Source organism: Panicum hallii, chromosome 6 (assembly GCF_002211085.1).
Source record: "Panicum hallii strain FIL2 chromosome 6, PHallii_v3.1, whole genome shotgun sequence".
In the NCBI taxonomy this organism is placed as follows: Eukaryota; Viridiplantae; Streptophyta; class Magnoliopsida; order Poales; family Poaceae; genus Panicum; species Panicum hallii.
The window spans coordinates 44,924,915-44,950,733 of record NC_038047.1 but is presented as its reverse complement, the minus strand read 5'-3'; the positions used below and the strand labels follow the sequence as shown (position 1 = coordinate 44,950,733).

General features: G+C 43.8%; 5 protein-coding genes and 3 pseudogenes across 10 annotated transcripts; 4 read left to right on the top strand and 4 right to left on the bottom strand.

Annotated features, from left to right (window-relative positions):
• Positions 1-743: 743 nt before the first annotated feature.
• LOC112897061 (WD repeat-containing protein DWA2) lies at positions 744-4,610 on the bottom strand. Of its 3 annotated transcripts, none has more exons than XM_025965252.1 (14): positions 4,456-4,610; positions 4,291-4,374; positions 4,022-4,154; positions 3,787-3,898; positions 3,504-3,603; positions 3,059-3,186; positions 2,881-2,950; positions 2,341-2,429; positions 1,941-1,986; positions 1,779-1,849; positions 1,630-1,700; positions 1,496-1,554; positions 1,324-1,389; positions 744-1,207 (listed from the first exon to the last, which is right to left on the bottom strand). In XM_025965252.1, the coding sequence occupies exons 1-13, from the start codon at positions 4,501-4,503 to the stop codon at positions 1,348-1,350; spliced, it is 1,053 nt and encodes a 350-aa protein (XP_025821037.1). In that variant the 5' UTR covers positions 4,504-4,610; the 3' UTR covers positions 744-1,207; positions 1,324-1,347. The 3 variants fall into 3 exon arrangements, with proteins under 3 accessions (XP_025821037.1, XP_025821036.1, XP_025821034.1); XM_025965251.1 differs by having other exon boundaries at positions 744-1,140; positions 4,456-4,609; XM_025965249.1 differs by having other exon boundaries at positions 746-1,389; positions 4,456-4,609.
• A 187-nt stretch (positions 4,611-4,797) lies between these two features.
• LOC112897060 (uncharacterized protein ycf39) lies at positions 4,798-7,246 on the top strand. Its single transcript, XM_025965248.1, has 8 exons — positions 4,798-4,987; positions 5,088-5,323; positions 5,449-5,547; positions 5,712-5,906; positions 6,166-6,258; positions 6,356-6,451; positions 6,632-6,772; positions 6,861-7,246. Exons 1-8 carry the CDS (start codon positions 4,858-4,860, stop codon positions 7,035-7,037), a joined length of 1,167 nt encoding a protein of 388 aa, XP_025821033.1. The 5' UTR covers positions 4,798-4,857; the 3' UTR covers positions 7,038-7,246.
• A 1,004-nt stretch (positions 7,247-8,250) lies between these two features.
• Positions 8,251-9,621, bottom strand: LOC112897062 (annotated as a pseudogene).
• Positions 9,622-9,829: 208 nt separating this feature from the next.
• LOC112897676 lies at positions 9,830-11,277 on the bottom strand. The gene has a single exon (XM_025966028.1). The coding sequence runs from the start codon at positions 10,773-10,775 to the stop codon at positions 9,930-9,932; it is 846 nt and encodes a 281-aa protein (XP_025821813.1). The 5' UTR covers positions 10,776-11,277; the 3' UTR covers positions 9,830-9,929.
• A 1,046-nt stretch (positions 11,278-12,323) lies between these two features.
• On the bottom strand, positions 12,324-23,107 carry LOC112898008. Of its 4 annotated transcripts, none has more exons than XM_025966418.1 (4): positions 18,041-18,372; positions 13,740-13,839; positions 13,535-13,649; positions 12,324-13,449 (listed from the first exon to the last, which is right to left on the bottom strand). In XM_025966418.1, exon 4 carries the CDS (start codon positions 13,181-13,183, stop codon positions 12,470-12,472), a length of 714 nt encoding a protein of 237 aa, XP_025822203.1. In that variant the 5' UTR covers positions 13,184-13,449; positions 13,535-13,649; positions 13,740-13,839; positions 18,041-18,372; the 3' UTR covers positions 12,324-12,469. The 4 variants fall into 4 exon arrangements, with proteins under 4 accessions (XP_025822203.1, XP_025822201.1, XP_025822202.1 ...); XM_025966416.1 differs by lacking the exon at positions 18,041-18,372 and adding an exon at positions 14,250-14,365; XM_025966417.1 differs by adding an exon at positions 14,250-14,450 and having other exon boundaries at positions 12,324-13,839.
• Positions 14,842-15,599, top strand: LOC112898007 (annotated as a pseudogene).
• LOC112898010 lies at positions 16,428-17,192 on the top strand. Its single transcript, XM_025966419.1, has one exon. It carries the CDS (start codon positions 16,457-16,459, stop codon positions 17,168-17,170), a length of 714 nt encoding a protein of 237 aa, XP_025822204.1. The 5' UTR covers positions 16,428-16,456; the 3' UTR covers positions 17,171-17,192.
• On the top strand, positions 19,762-21,726 carry LOC112898009 (annotated as a pseudogene).
• Positions 23,108-25,819: the final 2,712 nt, after the last annotated feature.

Below are 25,819 nucleotides of genomic sequence, written 5' to 3'. Positions count from 1 at the left end.
CACACCGGGATGGTGAACGGAGACTCTTAGTGAGCGCCCTCGTCTTGGTGACTTGGGAGGTGACAATACTCTTTGAGAGTGTCACAACGTGGATTAGGGGTGTGTGCCAACACATCGATACCACGGGAAAAATCCGGTTGTCCCTTGTCCACTTTACCTTTTCAAGCATTATCTTTCATGCAATTCGTTCATGTGCTTGATTTAGGGATCACTAGTTAGCTCTACCTTGCTAGGCTTTATCTCTTTTCATCTTATCTAGCTTGTGTAGGTTGTTTAGTTATCCGGTTGGTGAATTGGTGCCTTTCTAGTTTTGCATAGGTTAAGATTGCTTTATCTTGTTTTAGAAATTGAAAAAGGCCCAATTCACCCCCCCCTCTTGGTCCATCGATCCTTTCACTTGTGCAAATGACATTCCCGACGTGTGGATAAATGACTCAAAATCAATTTCAACACGTGCTCATGCCTCAATGTACGCACACGAAATTAACACCCGTTGGAAAGAATAAATTTTGGTAAAACGATTCAGGAGGGAACCAAACGGTTTCAACTTTCATGCGAATCGTGCCAAAATTTCTTGAAATTTTGCATGAACTTTTTTGCATTCGAAATATGACCTATTCTCATTGCTGGCTTGTAGCCTGCAAGGATCAATACATACAGCTCCCAATAATATCTTTTTCTTATATACAGGAAATATTACGATTATAAGATATCTAAGCTTGAGGCAAAAATGGAACATGAAATAGAAGAGTTAATAGAATAGCTGACTCTGTTCATCTCAATGATTTTACAAAGTCAGTTCACCTCTACTTCATTGCATAAAGCAGCATTCCTATAATGGGCTTTTTTTCAAATATACAAAATCCAAAGAATCAACATTCTGGCAAACTGAAAATCATTACTAACGTAACTGATCAGATCTTCACAGCCAAGTTTCTAGCAACTGAAAAGGAAATCCCAGGACAAAACTTGAAGATACACGAAAGAAATGCTGATAATCAAGACCATGCTGTACTCTTTCCAACTGAAGCTACATCAGACATTTTTGCAACCACTGCTTGCATCACCCGAGAGGGAGAGAACAGATATCAGCCAAGATGATTTCTGCAACATTCTTGGCTATCAATTGTACCAGCGTTGCTGCAGTCAATACAAATGGATCATCACATCAATGCTTGTTAACAGCGCACAGAATGGCAAGGCAAAGCTCCGTGCAGCACCAATTATACAAACAACAAACAAGTTTGCCAGGGGAAAAACAGTTTATTAGATCACGAGGTAATTTTAATCATAAGGATGATATAAGGAGGAGCCAGTTTTTACAATGCAGAAGAGGACCGGCAAGCTTCATTTTCTCTGCAAGTAGGGCTTGACTGATTCCAAAACAACCTGACCATCAGATAATCTCATGAATGGTTAAGAGGAGATTCACTCATAAATGTTTAGGACGCATAGAGCAAAGTTCCATGAAGCAACAAGTGGTGCATGTACTTACCCTTCCATCGTAAGACAAAGAAGCGAATAATGATGGGTCATGGGAGCTCCATGCAATACCTACAATTTTAGTTAACTCTCTGATGTCATATTGAAATTCTAACGTATAAAAGATATCTAAAGATTCAAGATTACCATAGATGCTATCTTCATAGTCAGTATATGAATTGAGTAATGATTCTTCTTGCCTCTTCGTTGAACCAGGGCTGAGAAAACAAGATTCAGACATCAATATAACAAATTTAAACAAAGCAACCTAATTAGAACCGATTAAGAATAGAGACCTGTCAGGTCCAGAATCATTGCTGCTAACTTGAGCCAACCATAAATTTACGGTTGAATCTGTTCCAGCACTCTACAAAAGCATAAATGTAATAAGTACTCAATGAAATTAATATATCATGAAATTACAAAACATTTGCATGTGGATGGATGTTGAGACAGACCAGAAGCAGCTCGTCATACTCAAGATTGTGCCGAACAGTCCATGTCCTGTAAAAATAATTAGATCATGTAAAAATCCTGGATATTAGCTGGTAAATAAAGGCAAAAGGAGGTTGGTACAATCACAAATATTAGAGATTGAACCACATTTACTGTCAGAAAAAGAGACTGAACCACATCTCCCATAAAGGGGCAGGTACTACTCTACTAGACTAACAAAAATAGAAACCCAACTTATAGCTGAATGAAAATTGCACTTGTTTGAAGGAAGTGAAGAATCAAACAGTATACATTCAAAGCACATAAATATACTGCATAGAATAAATTGAGACAAATGATGTTCACGATGGAAAGATTAAAGATATGGTCTGACCGTATTACACTATATTACACAGTACATACCAATGCGAGTGTCCAGGGAGATCTTTCAGAGGATGTTTCAGCATTCTGAGATCCCACAAGCGAATTCCAAATTCATCTTCTGCTGTTGCCTACAATGTATAAAATATTGAGAATCAGAAAAATAGATGACCTTTCTTGGGGAAAAGCTGTATTAATAAGTATATAATTTAATGAATCAGTAGTATATATCACTATTACTGGGCGTCCAATTGGCACACTACAAAACTTGATTGGAGATCCAGCTATATTGAATTATATTTATAAAACAGTAAAATTTCAAATTTGTAGCCACAACATAATCAAGAGTTCTGACCATTTATTTAGCAATAATGAATCATGTCAGACCCTGAGTGAACATGAACTATGATACTTAACTACTAATGCAAGAACATAGACAAAATAAAATTGAAAGGTAACAAAGAAAAATAAAGTACTACAGAATTGTCCTATTCAATGTTACTGCAAAAAGGTGATCTTTGTGTAAAAATATAAGAACATATGAGCTACCACTTGAGACAAGAAAATATGTATCATACTCACAATTATGTTTTGCTTCTTGGGGTTATAATCCACATCCCGTATATGTGCATGTTCAATTGCAGTTGATTTGCTGAGAATAATGCGTTCACAAATAAAGATAAATATACAATGGAAACATTTCAGCAACTGAATTACAGATAGAAGCATATAAAATCAAAGGTCAAGGTAAAGTATTAACTCCATAGAGCGGAGATCCCATAAGTTAAGTGATGAATCAGATATTGCAGCAATTGAATTGTGATTGTGTGGATCCCAAGCTCCACCACGTAAATTTGGAAGCATGTCAGCTGACCCCTGTGATATCACCTGTAATATACGAAGTCAAATTAGGACCATGGTGAAGTATCTAAACAGATTTGGCATTTTGATATTTCAAAACCTAGTACTAAAGTTAACATTTGAAAAGAATGAAATCAATAGGGTGTATCTGAAATTCTAAACAGTAGGCTCACATATACATATACTAAAGTTAACACTTCACTTGTTGGCTGAATTTTTCTGTATATATTCTCTCTTTTCTTAGCCCATCTTTCGGCTGTCGTAAGGCTTTTTAAACGCGATGAAAACAAAACAATGTAAGTATGCTGATGACATATTGGTAAACAAAAGGATAGTGGTCACACCTTAGCTGATTTATTTGACGTGTCTATGTTCCAAAGAAAAATATTTCTGTCATCAATGCTAATTAGCTTATCATGCTTTCCAACTGGCCACCAGAGCACACTGCAAGAATAACAAACTTATAGGTGTCAAGAACCAATGAAGATGATAGGTGCCTATGCTTAATGGCCAATACACCAAAGTTGGACATATGACTGAAATTCAAAGCATAGGCAAACAAACTTGTGCATTGGGAAGAACAAACAGCTGTAGCGCAACCAAATATCAGCAGAAACAGAAGCGCACCGTCTGATCTTGCCCGTATGCCCAGTGAGCTCGAAGAGCTGCTCAAGCTGCGGCGAGTTTGACTGCCCATGCTGCTCTGGGATCTTCCAGACAGCAGCGCCATAACCCTCACCTGTCGTTCACGTCACAACACTACCATTAACAAAAAAATTCACATGACAACACAAATACATGCTTCGGATTTGCAAATTGGAATGCTCACGGACAAAGAGAGGCGATTTTATCTATTCATTACCAGAGGTGTAGACGGTGGAGAAGACCCTGTGATCGAAGGGGCACGATTTGAGGTCCCAGATCTCGTTGGGGTGGTAGAAGAGACCGTCGCACACCAGCTCGCTCTCCGCCGGCGACAGCCGGATCAGGTGCACCTACTTGGACACAAACAGACAGTTCGAGATCCAAATCAAATCTCACGCCATTTCCTCTGACATGGAAAAAAAAGGACTACTCGAATCGCGATCCCCGCAATAGCGGCGCGCCCCCATGGACGCGCAAGAGACGCACCTCGTTCTCCTCCTTGAGACTGAGGGTCCCGGCGAGGAAGGTGGTGGAGCCGGCGTCCGCGCGCACGTCCGCGATGCACCGCGCCTGCAACGACGACAGGGGACGAAGGGGGTTAAGGGAGGCTGTTCTAGAAGGTTCCAGAAGGCACCGCCAGCTGCTGCTTGCCTGGTACTTGAGGCCGCCGTAGACGATGCCGCTGGATCCGCCCTGCATTCTCGCGCGCTTCGGCGGATCCCCCTCCCCCACGGCTGATCGCTCGCTCGGAGTCGGAGACGGAAGAGACCGCAAGCAGCCAGCCGCCTTCCACACTCCTTTAGGCCAGTAAAATTTACGCTTTGGTGGCCGGAAAACGTATTCCACAGGAGGCGTCTTCCGAGCGGCAGGTGGCGTAACGGCGGAGGAAGAAGAAGCGGACGGTGACGTGGCCCGGGGAAGGAAACGGATGACGGGGCGGCGGTGGACGTGGCGCGACGGGCATCGGCGGCTCGGCATCCCCTCTCCACCACTCCTCCCCACGCCAAAACCCCCGCGGCGAGCCGCGCCACCAACCCGCCCCCCGCCCACACCATGGCGTCGACCAGCCTCGCCGCGCTGCCCTCGCAGCTCGCCTCCCCGGGCCGCCTCCGCCTCCGCCGCGGCCGCGCCGGGCTCCCCTCCACCTCCCGCCCGCAGTCTCTCCTCCACCGCGCGCCGAAAGGTACCCGCCCCGGCCTTCTCGATCGCATGCCGCGAGTAAGCTTGTCGCGCTGCGTCCCAAGTGACTGACAGGGCGCGTCGCGTGCGTGCTGCTGCTGCAGGCGGATCGCGGTGCCGGCTGGCGGTGACCTGCAACGCGCAGGCGGTGGCGCCCACCAGCATTGCGCAGGGGACGCCCGTCCGGCCGACGAGCATACTGGTGGTCGGCGCCACGGGGACACTGGGGCGGCAGGTGGTCCGCAGGGCGCTGGACGAGGGCTACGACGTCAGGTGCCTCGTCAGGCCACGCCCCGCGCCGGCCGATTTCCTCCGGGACTGGGGCGCCACCGTTGTCAATGTAGGGTTACGTTGCGCTGCCGTTGCCACTGCACCGTTCAATTCACACTTGCTTATGCAATTGATGTGCCACATTGCGAATTCTTGGGGTGGTAATTTTGTGTGCTTTGGATTGGAACCTTTTAGGCTGATCTCAGCAAGCCAGAGACCATACCTGCGACGCTTGTTGGTATTCATACAGTCATTGACTGTGCGACAGGACGGCCAGAAGAGCCAATCCGGACGGTATGTTATGACCATCTCTGTGAATACATTACAAATGACTGTCCTCCGCTGTTGTCCTGAATGTTATTGTTGAAGCTTGTCATAAGGATGACGTACCATTGTATTGTACTAATATATATTCCATAAATCATTCAATCAGTTGTGCTGATGGTTATTCCATTTAGGTAGATTGGGAAGGAAAAGTTGCTCTAATACAGTGTGCAAAGGCTATGGGAATTCAAAAGTACGTGTTTTATTCCATCCACAACTGTGACAAGCATCCCGAGGTTCCCTTGATGGAAATCAAGCATTGTACAGAGAAGTTTATTCAGGACAGTGGTCTGGATTATATCATCATCCGTTTGTGTGGTTTCATGCAGGTAGATTTGATCCTCTCTCTGTGATTAAGTGTTTGGTCAGAAAGCTGCTTTTAGTGATTCTAGTGAAGTATAATGATGTTAGATTATGAAAGACAGTTCCTTGTTAGTGTAACTGACTAACTGTTCTATTAATAAATCACAATAATATACCTAATCGAGTAAAAGATCAAGCGGTGATATGACTTGGTGTTGATACATCCTGTTCTAGTAATGTTTGCCTATCCAGAAATGAATTCCAGTCTAACGTTAGTTGCAATAGGGCCTTATTGGGCAATATGCTGTGCCTATACTAGAAGAGAAGTCTGTCTGGGGAACTGATGCTCCAACTCGGATTGCTTACATGGATACCCAGGTTTATCTTTCCTCGTCCAAATAAACTTGAGACTATTTATCTCTCTATGCTTGTCCTTCAGCTTTCAATTGACACATTCTTAATGGTAAAATTATAGGACGTAGCTCGACTGACATTTATAGCAATGCGGAACGAGAAGGCTGCTAAGAAACTCTTGACATTTGCTGGACCACGTGCTTGGACAACTCAAGAGGTAATGAACTGGTTCCTACTACCTTTTTGAAGGAAATTAATTACATACGATGTTCAGAAAGTCTGTAGATCAATTAAATCTATCTCCATTGGGTATGCATCGTTGCTGCGTTTCAATCTATGATACAGTTCATTACTTCATTCTGATGTTGGATATTTTAAATGTTTATTTATCCTTCAGGTAATTACGTTGTGTGAGAGGTTGGCAGGGCAAGATGCCAATGTAACAACTGTCCCTGTTGCAGTCTTGAGATTTACTCGTCAGTTGACACGGTTTTTCCAATGGACAAATGATGTGGCTGACAGACTGGCATTTTCAGAGGTTACCAGCTTGTCCTTTCTGTTTAGTCTACATACTGGTAACTTGTATCAGACCTTGTGAAACCTAATAGAACATTTCTGTAAAACAGGTGCTGTCAAGCGACACAGTTTTCTCTGCTCCAATGAACGAGACCTACCAGCTTCTTGGGGTGGATGCAAATGACATCCTCAGCTTAGAGAAGTATTTACAAGATTATTTCACCAACATATTGAAGAAATTGAAGGATATCAAGGCGCAATCCAAGCAAACTGATATATTCTTTTGACAAGATGGATTTCATTGAACCTATGGAAATAATTTACAAATCTTGCCTCAAAAGATAGATGAGTGAGCATAATTTTTCCCTGTATATTTGCATTTGGAATGTGCAAGAATGCTGTGTTATTAGGTTATGTGTATAGAATCTCAACATTTTGGGCTATCAAAGTTCCGAAGTTTGTGCAAAATGCACAAAGCCTATGATTTCATTGTCAACTTAAATTATTCTAAAACCATGGGTCATAGCCTCATGGGTTATAGAATGACTAATCAACGGAAAAAGAGATTAATTTAGAAGCGGTTGAAGAAGAATAAAATTCTTATCAATGGTTACGTTATTGACTGAAACAAGAATAAATTTCTTACTAATGGTTATTTATTAAAAAATCAACCAAAAACCTACTATAAATAAGAATGAAAGAAGCAACTTTTGTTGGGCCATTGAGAAGGCCTACCTATGATGAAATATGCCTGGGGTGTGTATGTGATATTGTACATCTGCGTACTGTACTCCTTTCTTCTTTAATAAAATGACACACAGCTCTTTCTACGCGTTCGAGGAAAAAAAAGAATGAGGCTTTCATAGCAAGTTTCCTATGGCAAAAGAATCTTGCTATTTTGATTTCCCATATTTTGCCTCTTCAGGTCCCAGATGGTGTTGCAACTGATTAATTGAAATATTGAAACAAGCCATGAGCTCCATATGTTTCTTCGTTTTCTTCTCTCCATTTTTGGAGTTTAAGTTTGTTAATCACTCTTGTCATGGTCCAATTATTTGTAGCAACAATCCTAATAATTATTTTGCTTATTGTTTGGGGAGATTTTTATTGAATCTTTTTTCCTTTGTGATACAGATCAAGTATGCAGATATTCTTTTCATGAATACAGATATTCTGATACATGTGATTGAAAAAAATGGCATACTTGATCTGTATTCATGAAAAGAATATCTGCATACTAACCATTCTGAATGACATGCCTGGAAAAAAAATCGAACAATTGGCCAAGAAGTTTGATTGTGACTGAAATATATGCATCCACTTCATGTCTGTATATCAGCATGTTCAAATTTATGAATAATCATTGTATTATCTGGAAGGTGTTAGCCATGAAACATATAGAACCACATTGTTATGATATTGCTAATATTGAAAGTATGCCAGAAGAACCAGATGGACACCATGAAGTGAATCTAAAGTTTTTTCTTTTCCCATTGGGCAACTATCTGTACAACTGTACTATACATATGTTGAAGTATACAGCGATTGATGGATCCTATAAAAGGCGGATGTCAATCGCAGGTGTCAACAGTAACAAATCTAGAGGAGTATCTATTGGCTAAGAATGTTCAGGAGAGTAACCCTGCTCTGGACCAATCTCCTGAACAGATGCCCTGCTCCAACCTCCAGATCTCTGATGTTGCACTCTAACACCTGCAACTGTTCCTCCTTGCAAACAACTGAAGTTTTCTTCTGGAATGCCTTCAAGATGTTGGACGACTTGGGCATCGCAATTTGCTTCGCCAGGAGCTGCACTGTTGACTCAAGAAGAGAGGTAGTGATCGCTCTAGCCTCGCTCAACAGTCTCAGGATCCTGCAATCCTCCTTGTCTGAGATAACCTTCTTTGAAGCCTTCTTGAAGTTTTTCTTCGCCTTCTTAACCAAGCGGAAGTAAGACTGGATCTTGGCTTGAACCGCTGCATCGTCTCCTTTTCTGAGAGACACTTGCAGATCTTGGACGATGGCCTTCAACTCGGCGAAGTCCTCATGCATGGCGTTGCAGAGATCCAACAGCTCAAGAGAGCATTCCATCTCTGCATCCAGCATTTTTCTTTGCTGGGAGGAGCAACCTTGGTTGCTAGGCAGGCACATGACCTCCTCGATGGAGCTGTAGATGTCTCCAAGCCGCCTCAGACCATCGCAGGTTGTCTGGATGGTCATCGAGGGGGAAGAGGTACATGCCTCAAGGATTTGCAGCTCCTCCTCAACTTTGGAGGCAGGCCTAGAAGGCAGACTGATCGATCTTTGGTGGTAAGCCATGACTTTGGTTGAGGAGATGAGTAGCTGAGAGAGCAGATGTTGGTTTGAATGTGGCTGGCCTTCAGGAGGGGCCTATTTATACTGATGGCACCATGTTGATGGTGGACAGCGGACACATCACACACAGAGTTCTGCCAGTTCAATTGCCCAGCATATGGAATCTGTTCCTTCTTCTCTCATGTGTCGTTCAATTTTATTAGTGCATCATCTATCCTACCAATGAGCTACCACATTGTCATGTTCCTGCTACTGCAGCAAGAATCAACACGTTAGTTCACTCCACTGGTGGATCCTTACATGATTGCATGCTCTAAAGGTTATTTTAGTGGATTGCTAACCAATTATTTTTGGTGAAAAGCGTGTTATCGTGCTGCAGCGCTATTCTTAATTTGAATAGAACCCCTGTTAAGCGCAATTGGTGCTAGTTCCACGTTCAACCTCGTGTGTTGGAGCTGACTTGTTTTAGATATGGGAAGCAAGATCCACTGCACGAGGATTGTTTGCTTGTTGCTGGGGAACACATGGCATCTGCATACACATGCCTATCTGACAGTGAAGCATTTCAAAGGTCAACTTCAACAATGAACTGCTCCTTTGAACATAAATAATGATGAGCATTTTTAGGCATTATTTGGTTAAAAAATCAAGATAACTTTTCTGTCAAAAATTCTCAACATAACAACGGGAGATAAACAGTGAAGTTGACTGAAGGAAATTGACCAAAAACTCTTGATTTTCTTTTCAGTAATTTTCTGTACAATTGCTCATTTACTGCTACACTACAAAATTGTATGTTGATCAGCAGATCCTCTAAAAGGCGGATGCCAATCTCAAGGAATCGGGGTTGGTGCACCGTCTATCTACAAACTGAGAGTGTTGAGGAGAGAAACTCTGCTCTGGATCAATTTCCTGAACAAAGTCTCAACTCCGCTCTCAAGATCAACAATGACCAACTCCATCTGCTGCAATTGCTCCTCCTCGCATGTTAATCTTCTTTTGTGGAAAGTCTTGGAGACAATGGACCATCTGCTAGAGCTTGGTGTCGCAATTTGCTTCGATAGGAGAAGCGTCAAGGATTCAAGCATGGAGATTGCAATCTCTCTGGCTTCAGCCAATTGCTTGACAACCCTGCAGCTGCTCAGGTCAACTGAAGTAGGCTTCTTGCTGATCTTCTTGAACTGTTTCTGCACCTTCTTAGCCAAGCGGATGTAAGATTGGAACTTGGCTTGAAGAGCGGAGTCACCTCCTCTCTTGATGACCAGCTGCATCTCTTGGATGCTTGTCTTGAGCTCGGAAATGTTCTCTTGGATGGCTTTGCAGAGGTCAAGCAAGATGAGGGACTTCTCAAGCTCTTGCTCCACCGATTTCCTCAGCTTCGGCTGGCAAAGGCTGAGTTGGCCACTTGGTGAGCACATCATCTCCTCGATGGTGGTGTACACTCCTCCAAGCCTCGTGATACCATTGGTAATTGTCTCAATGGTAGCGGAGGAGATGGTTGCCTTGAGGCTCTGCAGATGTTCTTCGATGTTGATTTTGTCAGAGCGAAGGCTGGAAGGCAAACTTTCAGATCTGAGAATGGAAGCCATGGCTGGAACTGGAGATGACAAGAATACTGGAGGGAAACTGAGATGCAATGGTGTCGACCAGGCTATGGTTTGCCTGGTATATATAACCAAATAAGCTGAAGCAATGGCGTCGCTGACCATCCCGACAAGAAGAATCTCGCTGACAACGAAGCGCTCTACTATTGCGACATAGCCTCGGATCTCCACGGGAAGATGATGCTTTCTGTATGTTCGTCCAGAGCAAGAGGAATCTCTGAATGTGGCCTGATGAAGCTTGCATAATGCTATGTCCCGGCTATCAGCAGCAACTCGTCTGCACGAGTGTGTTGTTTATGTTGAGATCTAGATCGTGAGATCAGTGAGCTTGCATTGAGACAAGGGAAAGAGACGTGGCTTCGTCGGAAGGAACGGTTGACTTGCTTCGCCCTCAGACTGGCAAAGCTGCCTTGTCTGGTTGTTTCTCATGTTGGCAGCAGGAGTCGGCAAGGCAGCTTACTCTAGTGCTGGACCTTGCCCTGTAGTATTAGCCTTAACCTACTAGTTATGTGTGTTAGCAATTGGCTGGAGCTGGCATGCATGCTAGTGGTTTTGGAGAGCAGGATCAACTCTGCAAGCATCCTTTGCTCGTTGTTCAGCAGGCACATCTCATGTGATTATACCGTCCTTGTGCGTTGCAAAGAGAAACTATATTGTGCCTGCTTTTGAGCTACATCTCCTGTGCAGTTCTTAACCGTGATGGAACCATTGACAATTCTTTGGTGACATAAGAAAAAATGAAGTTTAGCGTCTTTTTTTGGGACAAGAAAAAGGAAACAACAGAAAAAATGACAGCATAAAGTGGACCAAAACTTACGCCTTTTCTCAACGCGTATATTACGTACATTTTCCATCAAAATTTTGTTTAGATGCTTAGCGAATCCTCTAAGAGGCGGACGCTAATCATGAGGAACCTTCTGAGTTGGTGTATGATCTACAAGGTAAGAGCACTCGGAAGAGAAATCCTGCTCGATGATGAGGTGCTAATGCTGCAGCGACAAAGCCAGCTACCCCCCCCCCCCCCTTTTTTTTTTCTTTGTTCAGCTTTAGAGGCATCTCTAACCCTACTTGAGACCTTGCACAGGGTGGGATGTTTCGATAACCGATAGCACAATCATCTGCACGGGTGCCTGGTTTTATGTTAGAAGAGGTACCTCCTGTCGAATACTAGTCGACTTCAGCGTTCATGATTCTTCATGTCGCAGTGTGCTGCCTGCTGTGCTTCCAGCATTTAGAATCAGAAATTTGCAATTCCGAGGTGATCCACATGCCGTCCAAATTTCTTGACCTTGGATCTACCGGCAGAAAGAATCAGTATGGCAGCTTACTTTAGATCTAATCATCAATTGTGAGCTCAAATCTCGTGGCTGGAGCTGGCATGGTAGCAGTTAAGCAGAGCAAGATCCACTTTGCAAGGATCTTGTGCCTGTTGTTGAGCCACATCACATGTGAATATTAACAGTGGCCATCTCATCAAACAACTAATTATTTCTATTATAATAAGGAATTAGGATAATTATAGGGCATTTTTTTCAATACAAATTCATCAGAAGCTCCTGATTTCAGGTTATTCCCTTTAGCAATTTAACTGTATTCCGTGTCAAATTTGGATGACAAAATGAAACGATAAGACAAAATTGATAACAAGAAATGGTCAAAACTTTGCTCTTTCATCGAGTATTTTTTTTTCTGTACACTTTGTCTCATATATACATCAAAATCGTTTTGATGATCAGCCAATCCTCTAAAAGGCGGGATGCTAATCACAGGGAATCAGAGTTGGTTGGTGTATGATCTTTCTACAGGCTAAGAGTATTCAGAATGGAGACCCTGCATTGGATCAGTCTCCTAAAAACAATCTGAACTTGGCTTTCAAGGTCAACAATCTCCAACTCCAACACCTGCAATTGCCCCTCCTCGCATGTAACTCGCTTCTTCTGGAATGCCTTGGAGACAAGAGACCACTTGCTAGCACTCGGCATCGTGATCTCCTTTGAGAGGAGGTCCAATGTCGATTCCAGCATCGATAGAGCGATCTCTCTTGCTTCAGACAACAACTTGATCATCCTGCAGCTTTCATTGTCAAGAGCAACCTTCTTGTTGATCTTCTTGATTTGCTTCTGCGCCTTCTTGGCCAAGCGGGAGTAAGACTTAGCCTTGGCCTGAACAGCCACATCGTCTCCTCTCTTGAGAGCCAAATGAATCTCTTGGATGCTCGCCCTGAGCTCCGCAAAGCTCTCTTGCATGGCACTGCAGAGGTCAAGCACGATGAGAGAGCACTCAAGCTCTTCCTCCACTACCTTCCTCTGCTGAGGCTGGCTGCTGGGAAAGCATATGAGCTCATCAATGCAGCTGTAGATGCTCCCGAGCTTGGATAGACCATCAACTATTGTTTCGATGGTTGAAGAGGGCGCAGAGATGGTTGCCTTCAGGTTCTGGAGCTGCTCCTCAACATCGGTTTGGTTGGAGCGAGGGCTTGAGGGCACACTCGCGGATCTCAGATGGCAGGCCATGATTCGAATGGAAAAGAAGCTATGAAGCCTCTTTCGCTGGAGATGAAAGAGAAGTGAAGCTGCTGAAACTGTCTTCCCAGCCCTGGCTTCCCTGTTTATATAGCGAAAGAGGTTGAAGCAACTGCACTGCTGAACCAGCAGACAACAAGAATCATTCTCATGTGCAATCGTGGTTAGTTGCAACAGAAGCCACTCAACCCAAGAGGCATCGCTAGTAGAGCTTGATTAAGAGGCTGTCATGTCTGCATTGTGGGTGGCAAACTGGCCTGCACGGATGAAGTGCTGTCGAGTTTAGTATCAGATTCAGATCGTGTGATCCATTAATTAACATGCAAGTTGACTTCACCTCACCTCCAGACTCCCAGACACGTTTAACCATCTGATCATAGCATTACCCAACGGATCAATGATAACCCCTGTCCTCATGTTTGAGCTCTCCATTGTCTGCTTGTTCACAACATATTGCCTGCACGGTTGAAGGGCGGTGAGATGAGCATCTGATCCAGATCATGAGATGATTGATTAAGAGGCAAGTTGTCGTTAGAGGAAGGAACACCTAGTTGACTTTGCTCACCCCAGCTCCAGGTTCCCAAGCATTGGAAATCACACTGCATCTTGTGCCCAGCGAATTTGGATATCAAGTACTGGAAAGTGGCCTGTCGGATTTGAACAAAATTATTGCTTCCTCTGGGAAGATCAATAAGGTGGACAATAGTTGTATGGAACAATAGGAAACTACAGTTTAGAGCGTGGTGTCGAAAGCCTATTCAGAAAATTGAGATCCAGAATAGACTCTCTTCTACCCATCGCTGCCTTTATGTGGTCCACATCCACATTTTAAAGGATTCACTGATCATCCAAATAGATTTCGACACGCAGAAAAAGGAAATGTGTATCAAATACAACTACTTTAGATGTCCACAGAAGTTCATGTGTATTACCCATACCATAGTTTTTCTTTTCCTGCATGTGTCAGTGTGTGCCATTACAGTTGTCTTGATTTTCTGGGACAATCCATTCACTCATGGAACAAGAAAAGATGATTCAGCAAGAGTTTGAAATGGACCTTGGTGGAAACACAGCAACAGAGGGACAATAACAGATGGGACACTATTTTCTTCACATCTCATTCTCTTCATTTCAAGCATAGGGCCTGGACAGTGCTTGCACCTTGTCCTCCTGTCAGGCCAAGTCATGTTGTGAAATGCCAATGTTGGTCCAACATTAGCTCGACATAAAATATGCCCCGGCCTACTGAAAGATGCAGCTGAAACATGACAACAAAATTGCCTGAGGAGGTTGGTTAGTCATCCTGTAATGTTGAAGTACCATGTGCATGATCTAGATCTTAACACAAAACTAGATTCTTGTGTACATGTTTGCCTCAAACAATTGAGACATGACAGGCTCATACACTTATTTAGTTGCCTGAGTTAATAAATTATCTAAAAGAAAAGCATCAACCTGCCTTAGAGATGGGCGACAAACTCACAAGCAACTCAATTGGAACGATTCTTCTTGTCTGCTGATTCGAGTGTGTGATGCTTCTACTTCTTTCATTATATATAGAGAACCGCAAGGAGGATAGAAACCATTAGAGCACCATTCCTCTTCCCTTCTCTAGAGAGCAAGATAGCGCTGCAGTTTTGACTTCAAGCATGGCTTGCCATTGCAGATCCCTGAGTGCGCCTTCTAGCCCTCGCTCCAACAAAACCAGCGTTGAGGATTAGTTGCAGATCGTTAAGGAAACCATCTCTTCAGCCTCTGCATCCATTGAAACAATGTCTGGTGTTTTGAGGAGGCTTGGAAGTGTGTACAACGTCATCGAGGAGATCATGTGCATGCCTAGAAACCAAGTCAGCCTGTGTCAGCCTAAGCAGAGGAAAGCAGTGGAGGATGAGCTCGAGGGCTCTCTTCTGGTGCTTGATCTCTGCAGTGCCATGCAAGAGAGTTTCTCAGATATTAAGGCGAGAGTTCAGGAGATGCAATTGATTACCAAAAGAGACGTTGCAGCAGTTGAAGGCAAGATTCAGTTTCAGTCCTATATCTGCTTTGCAAAGAAGGCCCAGAAGCAGTTCAAGAAAATCAACGAGTCTACTTCAGCTAACCAGGAGAGCTGCAGGGTGGTGAAGCTGTTGTCTGAAGCTAGAGATATTGCTGTCTCGATTCTTGGGTCCTTGTTGCACATCATGTCGAAGCGGATTGCAACGCAAAGTTCTAGCAAGTGGTCTCTCATTCACAAGACATTCCAGAAGAGAAGAGTTGTCTGCGAACTGGAGCAATTACAAATCTTGGAGTTGGAGATTGCTGATATAGAGGGCGGAGTCGAGACTCTGTTCAAAAAATTGATCCAAAGCAGAGTTTCCCTTCTCAACACTCTCAGCTTGTAGATAGATGTACCAGAGATCCCCTATGATTAGCGTCCGCCTTTTAGAGGCTCAGCTGATCACTGTATATGATAAGAATTGTACAGTAAATTACCCAGTTGAAAATAAAACACAATTTTGGTTCACTTCATTGTTTTACTGTTATAAATCATATGATACAATGACCCAAGTTTGGAGCATCCGTTCAAAAGACTTTTTCTGTTAATATTGATGATTGTTTTTTGAAGTAGTTAGAGCACATTGTTCAAGATTTTTTAGGAAAAGAAAATCTTTGCATGACTTTATTATGAGATGGCCATGTTGCTCAGATGCAATATGTTGCATCAGCAACAAGCAGCAGATCCTTTTTCAGTGGATCTTGTTATCTACATCTAAGGCAAGCCAGCTCCAACACACGAGGTAGAGCGTGTAAGTTGCATGAGTTGTGCAGAGAATAAAATAGCTACTGACATTGACAACTGTGCAACTACTACATAACACGCATTTCACCAATAGTACTTGGTTAATGATCACTAAACAAATCTCTTAAGCATGCAATTATGTCAAGATCGGCCAGTAGAGTAACTAAAATGTTGATTCTTGTTGGCAATAATTGGAACACGAAATGTGATAGGTCATTGGGAAATGCACTAAAAAATTAAAAAAACACGTGATGAAGGGGAACAGATTCCATATGCTGCTGCCAGATCTCAAACCTTGATAGACAACATTGAGGAGATGAAATGGCAAGATTCTGTTTGCCTACCTTCAAATGATGCTATCTCATACCCTTCCTGCGTATAAATAGGCCTCAGCAGAGGACTTGACTCATCAAAAAAACTTCGTTCTTTGCTTCTCATCTCTTCCACCTCAATACAGAAAGAAGTTTCAGCTACATCTTACAGATATGGCTTGCCATCTAAGATCGATAAGCTTGCCATCCAGGCCTCACTCCAGCGAAGCTGAAGTACAACAAGAGCTGGACATTCTAGAGGCAATCATCTCCTCACCATCCACATGTATTGTCACAATGTGTGATGGTTTGAGGAGGCTTGGAGACATCTACAGCAGTGTCGAGGAGATGATTCACTTGCCAAGCAACCAAGTTTGCTTTTCCCAGCAAAGGAAGATGTTGGATGGAGAAATCGAGTCTTCTCTTGAGCTGCTGGATCTCTGCAACACCATGCAAGAGATCTTTGTTGAGTTGAAGGCCATCATCCAGGAGCTTCAAATGGCTCTGAGAAAAGGAGATGATGCAACTGTTCAATCCAGGATCCACTCCTATAGCCGCCTGGTGAAGAAGGCTAAACAACATTTCAAGAAGGCAAGCAAGGTCACTTCTGACAAGACAGATTGCGCGATGATCATGCTGCTGACCAAGGCTAGGGAGATCACCATCTCTTTACTTGAGTCTACAATGCAGCTCTTGTCGAAGCAAATCGAAATGCCTAAGCAGTCTCTTGTCTCAAAGGCATTTTACAAGAGAAAAGCAGTTGTTTGCGAGGAGGACCAATTGCAGGCGTTGGAGTGCAACATTGGAGATCTTGAGAGCGGAGCAGGACATCTGTTCAGGATATTGGTCCAGAGCAGAGTTTCTCTCCTAAACATCCTTAGCTCATAGATACTCCTTGCGCTCTCGACATCCTGTGATTGGCATCCGCATATTTGAGGATTTGCCGACCTCTATACAATTTTCCATATGTATATATATAGTACAAATGTACAGAAAGTTTCAGAGAGGAAAAGAAGGCAAAGTTTTGATCCATTTCTTGTTTCATGATGTGATTGTGTGCAGTCAGAATAAGATCCACATTTAGCGGATCTTGCTATGTGTACACTAAACATGCCAGATCAAAGCCACATGGGTTAAGCTGTGGTTAGCATGATAAGTTAATCAGCCAGATTCCCCCTAGCATGTTTGTGCAGTACATCACTACCATTAAATATTACCTGTACAGAATGGATATAAATTTCCATGCCATGTATTGCAAAACTAAAAGCTTTAGCATCTGCAACATTTTGTTAGCATTTTACTGTGTAAAGTACTTTATGCTTCCTTCTCAAATCTCAAGGTTAAAGCACTGGATGCATTCTATTGTGCGACTAGCAAAATATCTAGATGATTAGTCAATTACAATAAGCCTTGAGCTCCCAAGAAAAACCAAAATCATGCCTTTACATTGTTACAAGAGGATTCCTACCAAAATTGCAGTGGGGCATGAAAACTTTTCTGGGGCTTTGGGCTGCAAATCGGTTCCTTTTTACATTCTTAACAAACGAGCACCAATACAATCAAACAAAATTACTTTATTTTTGCAACTGCTAAGCATCCTATCTAATCTAGAATCATAGCTAATGTATGCCGGTTGCTGCAATGTTCCAAACAACTAACAACTGAATCATTTCACATCCGGATCCAAGCAATTTCAGGCGTCCTACACCAACGGGATTGGCCAAATCGAATGCAAATGAAGGTCAATGTACCCCTTACTGTTGATCATGGAGGAGCTCCATGGCGTAGTCCCCGACGGCGGCACTTTGGGGTCGGAGACAGTTCCCGCCCTCTTCCTCGTCGTCGTCAACCTCGCCCTCTTCTTTCGAGATGGCGGCGGACTGGGGCCTCACGTTGGCTCAGGCCTTCTCCTCCTCCCAGTCGAGGTCGTGGATCCGGCTACTCAGCACTTGTGGCGGAGTCCACTGGACTCTGGCTTGGAGCTCCATCTCCATCCGCCGGAGCGGACCTTTTCTTCGCGGAGCTCGGCGTCGCCGGCCGCCCGTCAGACGCGCACCGCACAGTCTGGTCTAACTAGGAATCAGGGAGGTTTTCTGAAAATAGATAGGAGTGTTTTTGCAAAATATTGGATTGTGATTAATAATCGCGATCCAATTTAGGGTGTTTTATGCAATATTGTGGATCCCGATTAATAGTCTCCATTCTATGGAGGGGTTTTATGAAAAATTTTGGATCGCGATTAATAATAGCGATCCAAATGAGGGGGTTATGTGCAAAATAGATTGTCCACAGCCAGCTCCGCCTTCGTTCGTACGCGCGGGGGGAGAGAAGACGGCGGCGGCGGCCATGGATTCCGGGCACGCGCGGAGCTCCTAGGCACTGAGAAGCGCAACGGATTTCGTGTTGAGACTCTCCATTTTCTCCCCTTGGTGATCGGGATCGACGAGATCGTGAGGACCCCGAGCTTGGCGCCGGCGTCTGAGATGAAGGGCGGAGCAAAAGCACAGAGGAGGTGTGTCCACCGGCGAGGAGGTCCCGTCCGTGAGGCCTTGCCAACCATGGCCATGGAGGAGGTGAGCGAAATTCTGCAGAGAGGTTGAAGATCTCTCTCAGAAGATGGCTTCACTGACTGAAGAAAGTGATATCTCTCACCTCCAAATTTTTTGAAGGAAATCTCTCGCCTCCAATCAATCTCATCTCTTCCACCACATCTTGGCGATGGAGCCATGGAGGAGAAATTCAGGTATGCTAAAACTGAGAGCAACAGGCCCCCAATCTCTGGAACTAGTATTCTGCTGCTTAAACTGAAGCTTGTCAGTTGTCTGGACGAAGCATTGTCAGCTGACAAGCTGGCTGTGCTTAGTAGTCCTGAGATTCAGTTGTGCAACTATTCAGCTTGGCTCCACTTGCTAGTGATCCCAATTGTACGGGATTATCCTGCAAAGTTCAGGTTTGGATAAAGCCAACAAGCGTCCACTATATAGTCTAGATTTATTTGTAGTTTGGGATGGAACGAATTTTTACAGTCAAGTTGCCCCGCTGTATTGAAATGCTAAGACGTTTCAGCGAGTCCTGGTATTCAAAACTTCTAACCTACGGATTGAAGGTTAATTGTTGCAGGCAAGAGGGGAGGACATAGCCAAGCTGGCAAAATCAACTACAACACCTGATTATCATTACTTAGTGCAAGTCTCAGTTCTCAGTTCCCACATTATTTCAATTTCAGATATTAAGATGCTGCTCGAAAGCTCTCACTGGTTTCTGAATATTTTTGGCAGGAAGTGGTTTCTGAATATTAAGTTATTAACTCATGGGCTATTGAGCTTGCAGTTGCAGAGAGCAATGACCCATTTGTACGAGACACAGAACGCAGCGAGTCCTTGTGATCTGATAGACAATTCCATGGCATAGTCAACATCTGACTTTCACAGGCTTGCAACGCGTGCACGTACAACATGTTGCACGCTCGAGCGGATTCTCTGCTGTCAGTTATCAGAGCATGACAGCTTGTCAGCTCGATGGAATGCTGTTCATTCAGGAGCTGCGTCTAATGCCATCTAGAAATTTGCTGGTACACGTGCATCCTCTAAACAGATGAGGAGATTACACTGATGATAAGAAGCAGCCAATGCAGAGCTGAAACATGGTGCGAGGACTATCATTAACCCACCGTGTAATGCCGTGATCAGATCGGCCAGATAACTGAACGCGCCTTGGGAGCCTGGAGCTAGCCCTGGAGGTGAGCAAAGTCAACCAGCCGCTTGTTCCTCCACCGGCAACTTGCTAGCTAATTAGTCCATCTCAAGATCTCGACCTGAGGCTAGCTGATCTCACCGCCCTTCACCCGTGCAGGCGAGTTTGTCATCCATAATGCAGACATGACAGCCTCGTCATTAAGCTTAACTAGCGATGCCTCTTGATTACACATGGCAATGATTCTTTCTGTCTGCTGGTTCAGGGTTCAGACTTACAGTTGCTTCATCATCCTTCGGTATATAAAGAGGGAAGCCAGTGCTGGGTGCAGACACCATTGCAGCAGCTTTCCATCTCTTCCATTTCCACTGGAAAGAGGATTCCCAGCTTCCATTACGGTCCAACTTCCAAGCATGGCTTGCCACCTGAGATCCACGAGCGTGCCCTCAAGCCCTCGCTCCAACAAAGCCAGCGTCGAGGAACAGCTGCAGAGCCTGAAGGCGACAGTCTCCTCACCTTCGGCCACCGTTGAGACCATGGTTGGTGGTCTGGCCAAGCTCGGGAGCATCTACGGCCTCATCGATGAGCTCACTTGCTTGCCCAGCAGCCAGCGTCAGCAGAGGGAGGCAGTAGAGGAGGAGCTGGAGCGCTGTCTCGTCTTGCTTGACCTCTGCAACGCCATGCAAGAGAGCTTCTTGGAGCTCAAGGCCACTGTCTAGGAGACGCAGCTGGTTCTCAGGAGAGGAGACAATGCAGCTGTTCAGGCCAAGGTTCAGTCCTATGCCCGCTCAGCTAAGAAGGCTCAGAAGCAGTTCAAGAAGATCAACAGCAAAGCTGCCTCTGACATGGAAGGGTGCAGGGTGGTCAAGCTTTTGGTTGAAGCAAGAGAGATCGCCATGTATATGCTCGAGTCGACATTGCATCTCCTGTCATAGCAGATCACGACGCCGAGTGGCAGCAAGTGGTCTCTTGTCTCCAAGGCGTTCCAGAAGAAGAAAGTCGTGTGCGAGGAGGAGCAGTTGCAGATGTTGGAGTCTGACATTTCTGATCTCGAGAACATAGTTGAGACTTTGTTCAGGACACTGATCCAGAGCAGAGTTTCTCTTCTGAACACTCTCACCTTGTAGACAGATCACACGACTCTGACTCCCTGCGAAGTTCATCACAGTACTTGGCATAATCTTCATCAGTTTCATAGTCACTCAAAATTAAGCGGTACTGATCCCAATTCTTGTAATCAGAAGTATGCTGCCACCCAAAAAAGAGACACATTACATTACATGACTAGAGAAATAAGACTAGAACCACACTATTTGTGGTAGTGCTTAAACGCACATATAAGAAAGTAAACATTGAAGGTCCATTTGGATGTCGATATTGAAGGGCTTGGCATTAAATTGGGTTCGATACCAAATCAGACTAGCTTTGGAAATGGATAATAACACCAAAGCTATTGTTTGGAGGTAGATGAAATTGATCAATGGAATTCAACTGGTAGGCAAATACCAATTCGCGTTTGGATGTGCATACCTTAAAATTGGAATTCAAAGCTATTGTTTGGCTCACGCCTACACAATACTTAAAGAGATGTTAAGATATGTACAATCTCGCTTTCTAGGTCCACCTACACGATATGTGTCGCCTGTATGGAATTGTGTCCCTGTGTTTCCATACATTACAGTTTCCGTTTCCTATTTTTAGCAATGGACTAGCATGACGGGATTGTACGCACTATGTTGCCTGATATATGGCTAAATATACATTTCGCATAAACTCTAGAACCAGATATAAGGCATACTAGTATCAGCAAAATCATTCAGAAATCACAGCCAGCGCCTCTATAAAGAAACACTCCATCCTACATATGAACACTACAGGGATGGGAAAAAAGAAAGAAAATTATTGTCCATTGCTGAAACATTTTTCTTCAAAAGAAAGCTTTTGTCCTGTCTATTAAAATAATTGAGAAGATAAGGCTGCCGGTTGCTTGACAACTTGTAAGGGCAGGCACAACTACATGCGGAGGCATTCTAGCGAAGTGACTTTTGAGCTTGCCTAAACGGCATGCATTTCAGAATTTTGAGCCACTATTTTTCTCTCCTAGAAAGGGCAAGTGTTGTAGACTTGTCAGCAATTTGTTTTTGAACCTGAAACCTTATGGAGTATGCAATGCTGTTGTCTAAGGAAAATCAATTAATAAGGAGCCATCCTTTCAGAAGAAAAGTTAACAAAAAAAACAAATTAAGAAAAGGTACCAAAGGACCACCAGATTAAGGAGAACATCATAGAACTATACCAATTGACGGAAGGCATAAATGTGCACATAAGACTGTTAGCGATGATGCAGTTACATGGTTGTAAGAAAATTTTGGAGAAAGCATTGTTAACATGATCAAATGTTAAAGCAAGGCAAAATCACACACCGATGTTATAGGGATTATGCGCTGATAGTCACTCAATCCAGCGACGTTGAAGATTTCATCGTTCATGGCCCAACCAATGAAGGGAGAGTGACACCAATGGTGAAAGTGATCAAGAGGGTAGATGCCTGCTGTTGGTGCATTGGTGTCAGCCAAGTTTTTGAACTGCAGAAAAGGCAAGAGGACATAAGTGGAATCGAGTTAGATACAATTGAGTGATGATGGTGGTGTGATCCATGGATATGCAGTTAGTTTGAGGCAGCAGGAATAATTACTGTAACCCAGGCCAGCACATAATACCTTGGAATACTCTTCCATGCGAAGCTGATGGAAGCGCTGATGCAGCTCTTCTATCTTTCGCAGATTGTTTATCATAGTAGCGGTTGGAAGAAAGATAGTTGGTTTGCGCGATTTGACCTTGCGCAAGCAGAGATTTAGCTCCTCGTCACCGATCTCGTTGTCCTCCGGTGGATGGCGTTGGCCTCCCCCCCTGCCGCCGCCTTGCCCCTCCTGGAGTTGGATGTCCATCATGTCCGTGGCATCGTCGGGTGAGCCAAGAGGAGATGGGCAGGTGGTCTTGCGCCTTTTCTCTCCCGTCCACGCCGTCGCGCTTTCACACTCGCCGGAGCCGCCGGCCGGAACTGATCGGACGGCGGGCAGCATCTCGACGAAGGAAACGCTAGTTTGGTACAGTACGTGAGGAGGAAGCCGACTCTTTCCAAAGTCCGCTGTCTACACACTACACCATCAACAGGTAGATAGCTAAACTCGAGCTCATCATACCTGAGCATTCAGGGACACCGAGAGGGGTCCACGAAGCAGTGCCTAGGTGGATCCCTCCACCAGCGAACATGCAACGCCACTGGATGTTGCTTGGGGTTGGGGCCGACCTTCGCTGGCGGCCTCCCAGCCGTCCCTATCTTGCGGCGGCGCGAAATTATTACCCGGAGCCGAAGCACACGAATCTAGCTAAAGAAAGGCTGTTACTATTTGGACTCGCTTTCAATTTATGTGTTGCGAGGGGTGTGAATTCATTGATTAAACTGAATCTAGCTAGATCCTGCTTGCTCACGCTCTTAGTTTAATTTGCTGACTCTACGAACGTTTGGATTCATTTGCATACGATCGAGTGCTTCTTAATTGATTATGTTTCCTTCTCTTAAATGAAGGCCCTGTTCATAGGATTCACCAATTCCGAGATTCTGCAAGTGCCGAATTAAACAGACAGAATTGTATTGATGCTACTCCCTTGGGTGTGCCATCGTTCTACTTTCAGTTTTTCCTTTTTATGGAACAATTACAACACGACAGTTGTCTATTTGGTACTCCCTCCATTCTAAATCGTAGATCGTTTTGATAAATTTAGATGCGTAATTTTTGCTATGTATCTAGACATAATATCTATCTAGCTGCATAACAAAAGCTATGTATCTAGATTTGCCAAAATGACCTACAATTTGAAACGGAGGGAGCAGCACATTTCTATTGAAAGATGCACAACTAATTCGGTTAAAGAATCTGCAGTTGGATTTATTTTAAGGCATCATATACCATGTTTTCCTCCTCTCTCTTTCGCTTTATGTTGAGCCAATATTATACAATCCAAAGATTGACCACTTCTGTTTAGTTTTTACAACTGCAAGAATATATTGTCTCAACAAGTCCCAATATTTATTTTTAAGAGAATTATGCTTTGAATTGCCATGGCAGATATGGACAACAAAATATACCATGAATCTTTCCAAAAGTTGGACAAAGGATGCAGCTGTGAAGCTTTGCTTCTCGAACAAGCTCACATGCTTACTGATTTTGATGGTTCTAAACTGGACTTGCGCCCTCACTTCTATCAGATGGGCGACCTCCCTCCTCTTCCAGTGTTGGTTAAAAGGGGTGTCAAAGAAGGTTTAATTTCTCCTACCGCATATAAGTTGCTTCGTTCTTTTAGATACCCCAACATACTTCCAGCAGAGAATTACTACCCGAAGGGTTATGGTTGGATGGTTGTGCTTCTCGTGGATGGAACTTTTTTTGGGATGGATGAGGAGTGCTCGCTGCGGTTCAATGTTCCAAGGAGATGGCGTAGAGCGAGGGATGGCGCCACAATTCCGGACCATGATTATGTGAGTATCTATCTACCTGTTCCCTTTTGTTTCATTTGTGTTTACGTTCTGCACATTGTATGTTTGCCACCTTATTGACTACTCTTCCTTTAAAATATGCATCATTTTAGTAGAGTTGTCATAAAGCAAGAGTTTAGTTATTGCTACTTTACTATGCACTACCCCTACTTTGATTATGTGAAAAGAGTTAGGCGATTATAACGTGGTAGCTCATACTCTTGTAAAATTCGTACATTGTAAATGAGAGGGACCACGCAGCCTTATTTATTTGTATTCTGCATCTCCCCCCCCCCCCTCTAAAAAAAAATCTCACATATCTATCTCTTTTGCAATTATATTTCTAACTTTTTTACATTTATAGTGATATGTGCAGCCTTTTGGATAAATTATCTGCCAAAAAGATATTTCCTAGAAAATTTGGAATTGAGGACATCTTTATCAAGCTTGAGAATGACGTGCCAAAAATTAAGCTGCTACTTGACCAAGGTATGTTAGAAAACCAAATTACTGTCACTCTTAGCTAGTAATTTACACTAATGTATGATATGTTTGCTACAGTTGAAAGCAGGAACTTTTCTCCATTTACTGCAGGTTTCGGGGGAAGATACGGGATATAATCAGGCAGTGCTGCCGGGTTCAAGGTGTCCAGCTTAATCATCCGTCAGCATCATTCATGAGCTTCATTTACCAGTCCCCTAACCACCTTAGGCCTAACAAGCATCATGCAACGCTGAAAAGCTATCCAGACATCTGGACAACTAGCGACAAAGAGTGCTATTTGATCAATATTGTCTCAGGTGGACACCTGCCTTGGCACGCTGTTCGCTCAAGGATCAACGGCAGCGGAGTGATTGATTGGCCTCGCAACAGTGATAAGACTGTTATTCCAGCAATGCAGAACATAGTTTCACTAGGGGGCAAATGGTGGAAAGACACAAGTTATAGCTTTGACTATATTCATGAGTGCCGAAACTGCTACAAACATTTTTATGAGTTACCAATTGAGGTTTAGGTAACTCAACCATTCACTCCACCTTCCACTCAACTGGCATTAACTCGATCTACCTTCTACTTAAATTACCATCTTAATTGGTTTGGTTTTTAATTCGACTTGCACATATCATAATTATATATATCCCATTCAATGCATTCAGGGAGACATTGGGGGAAGCCTCAGGGATTGATAAAAAAGATGGAAGAATGGATGTCTTACATGTTGCCAATGTTCAACTTGCAGGTCCATTAGTTTCCACATAAGTTCAAGAAGCGGACACTCAATTTGTTATCCTGCGGGTGCTACAACG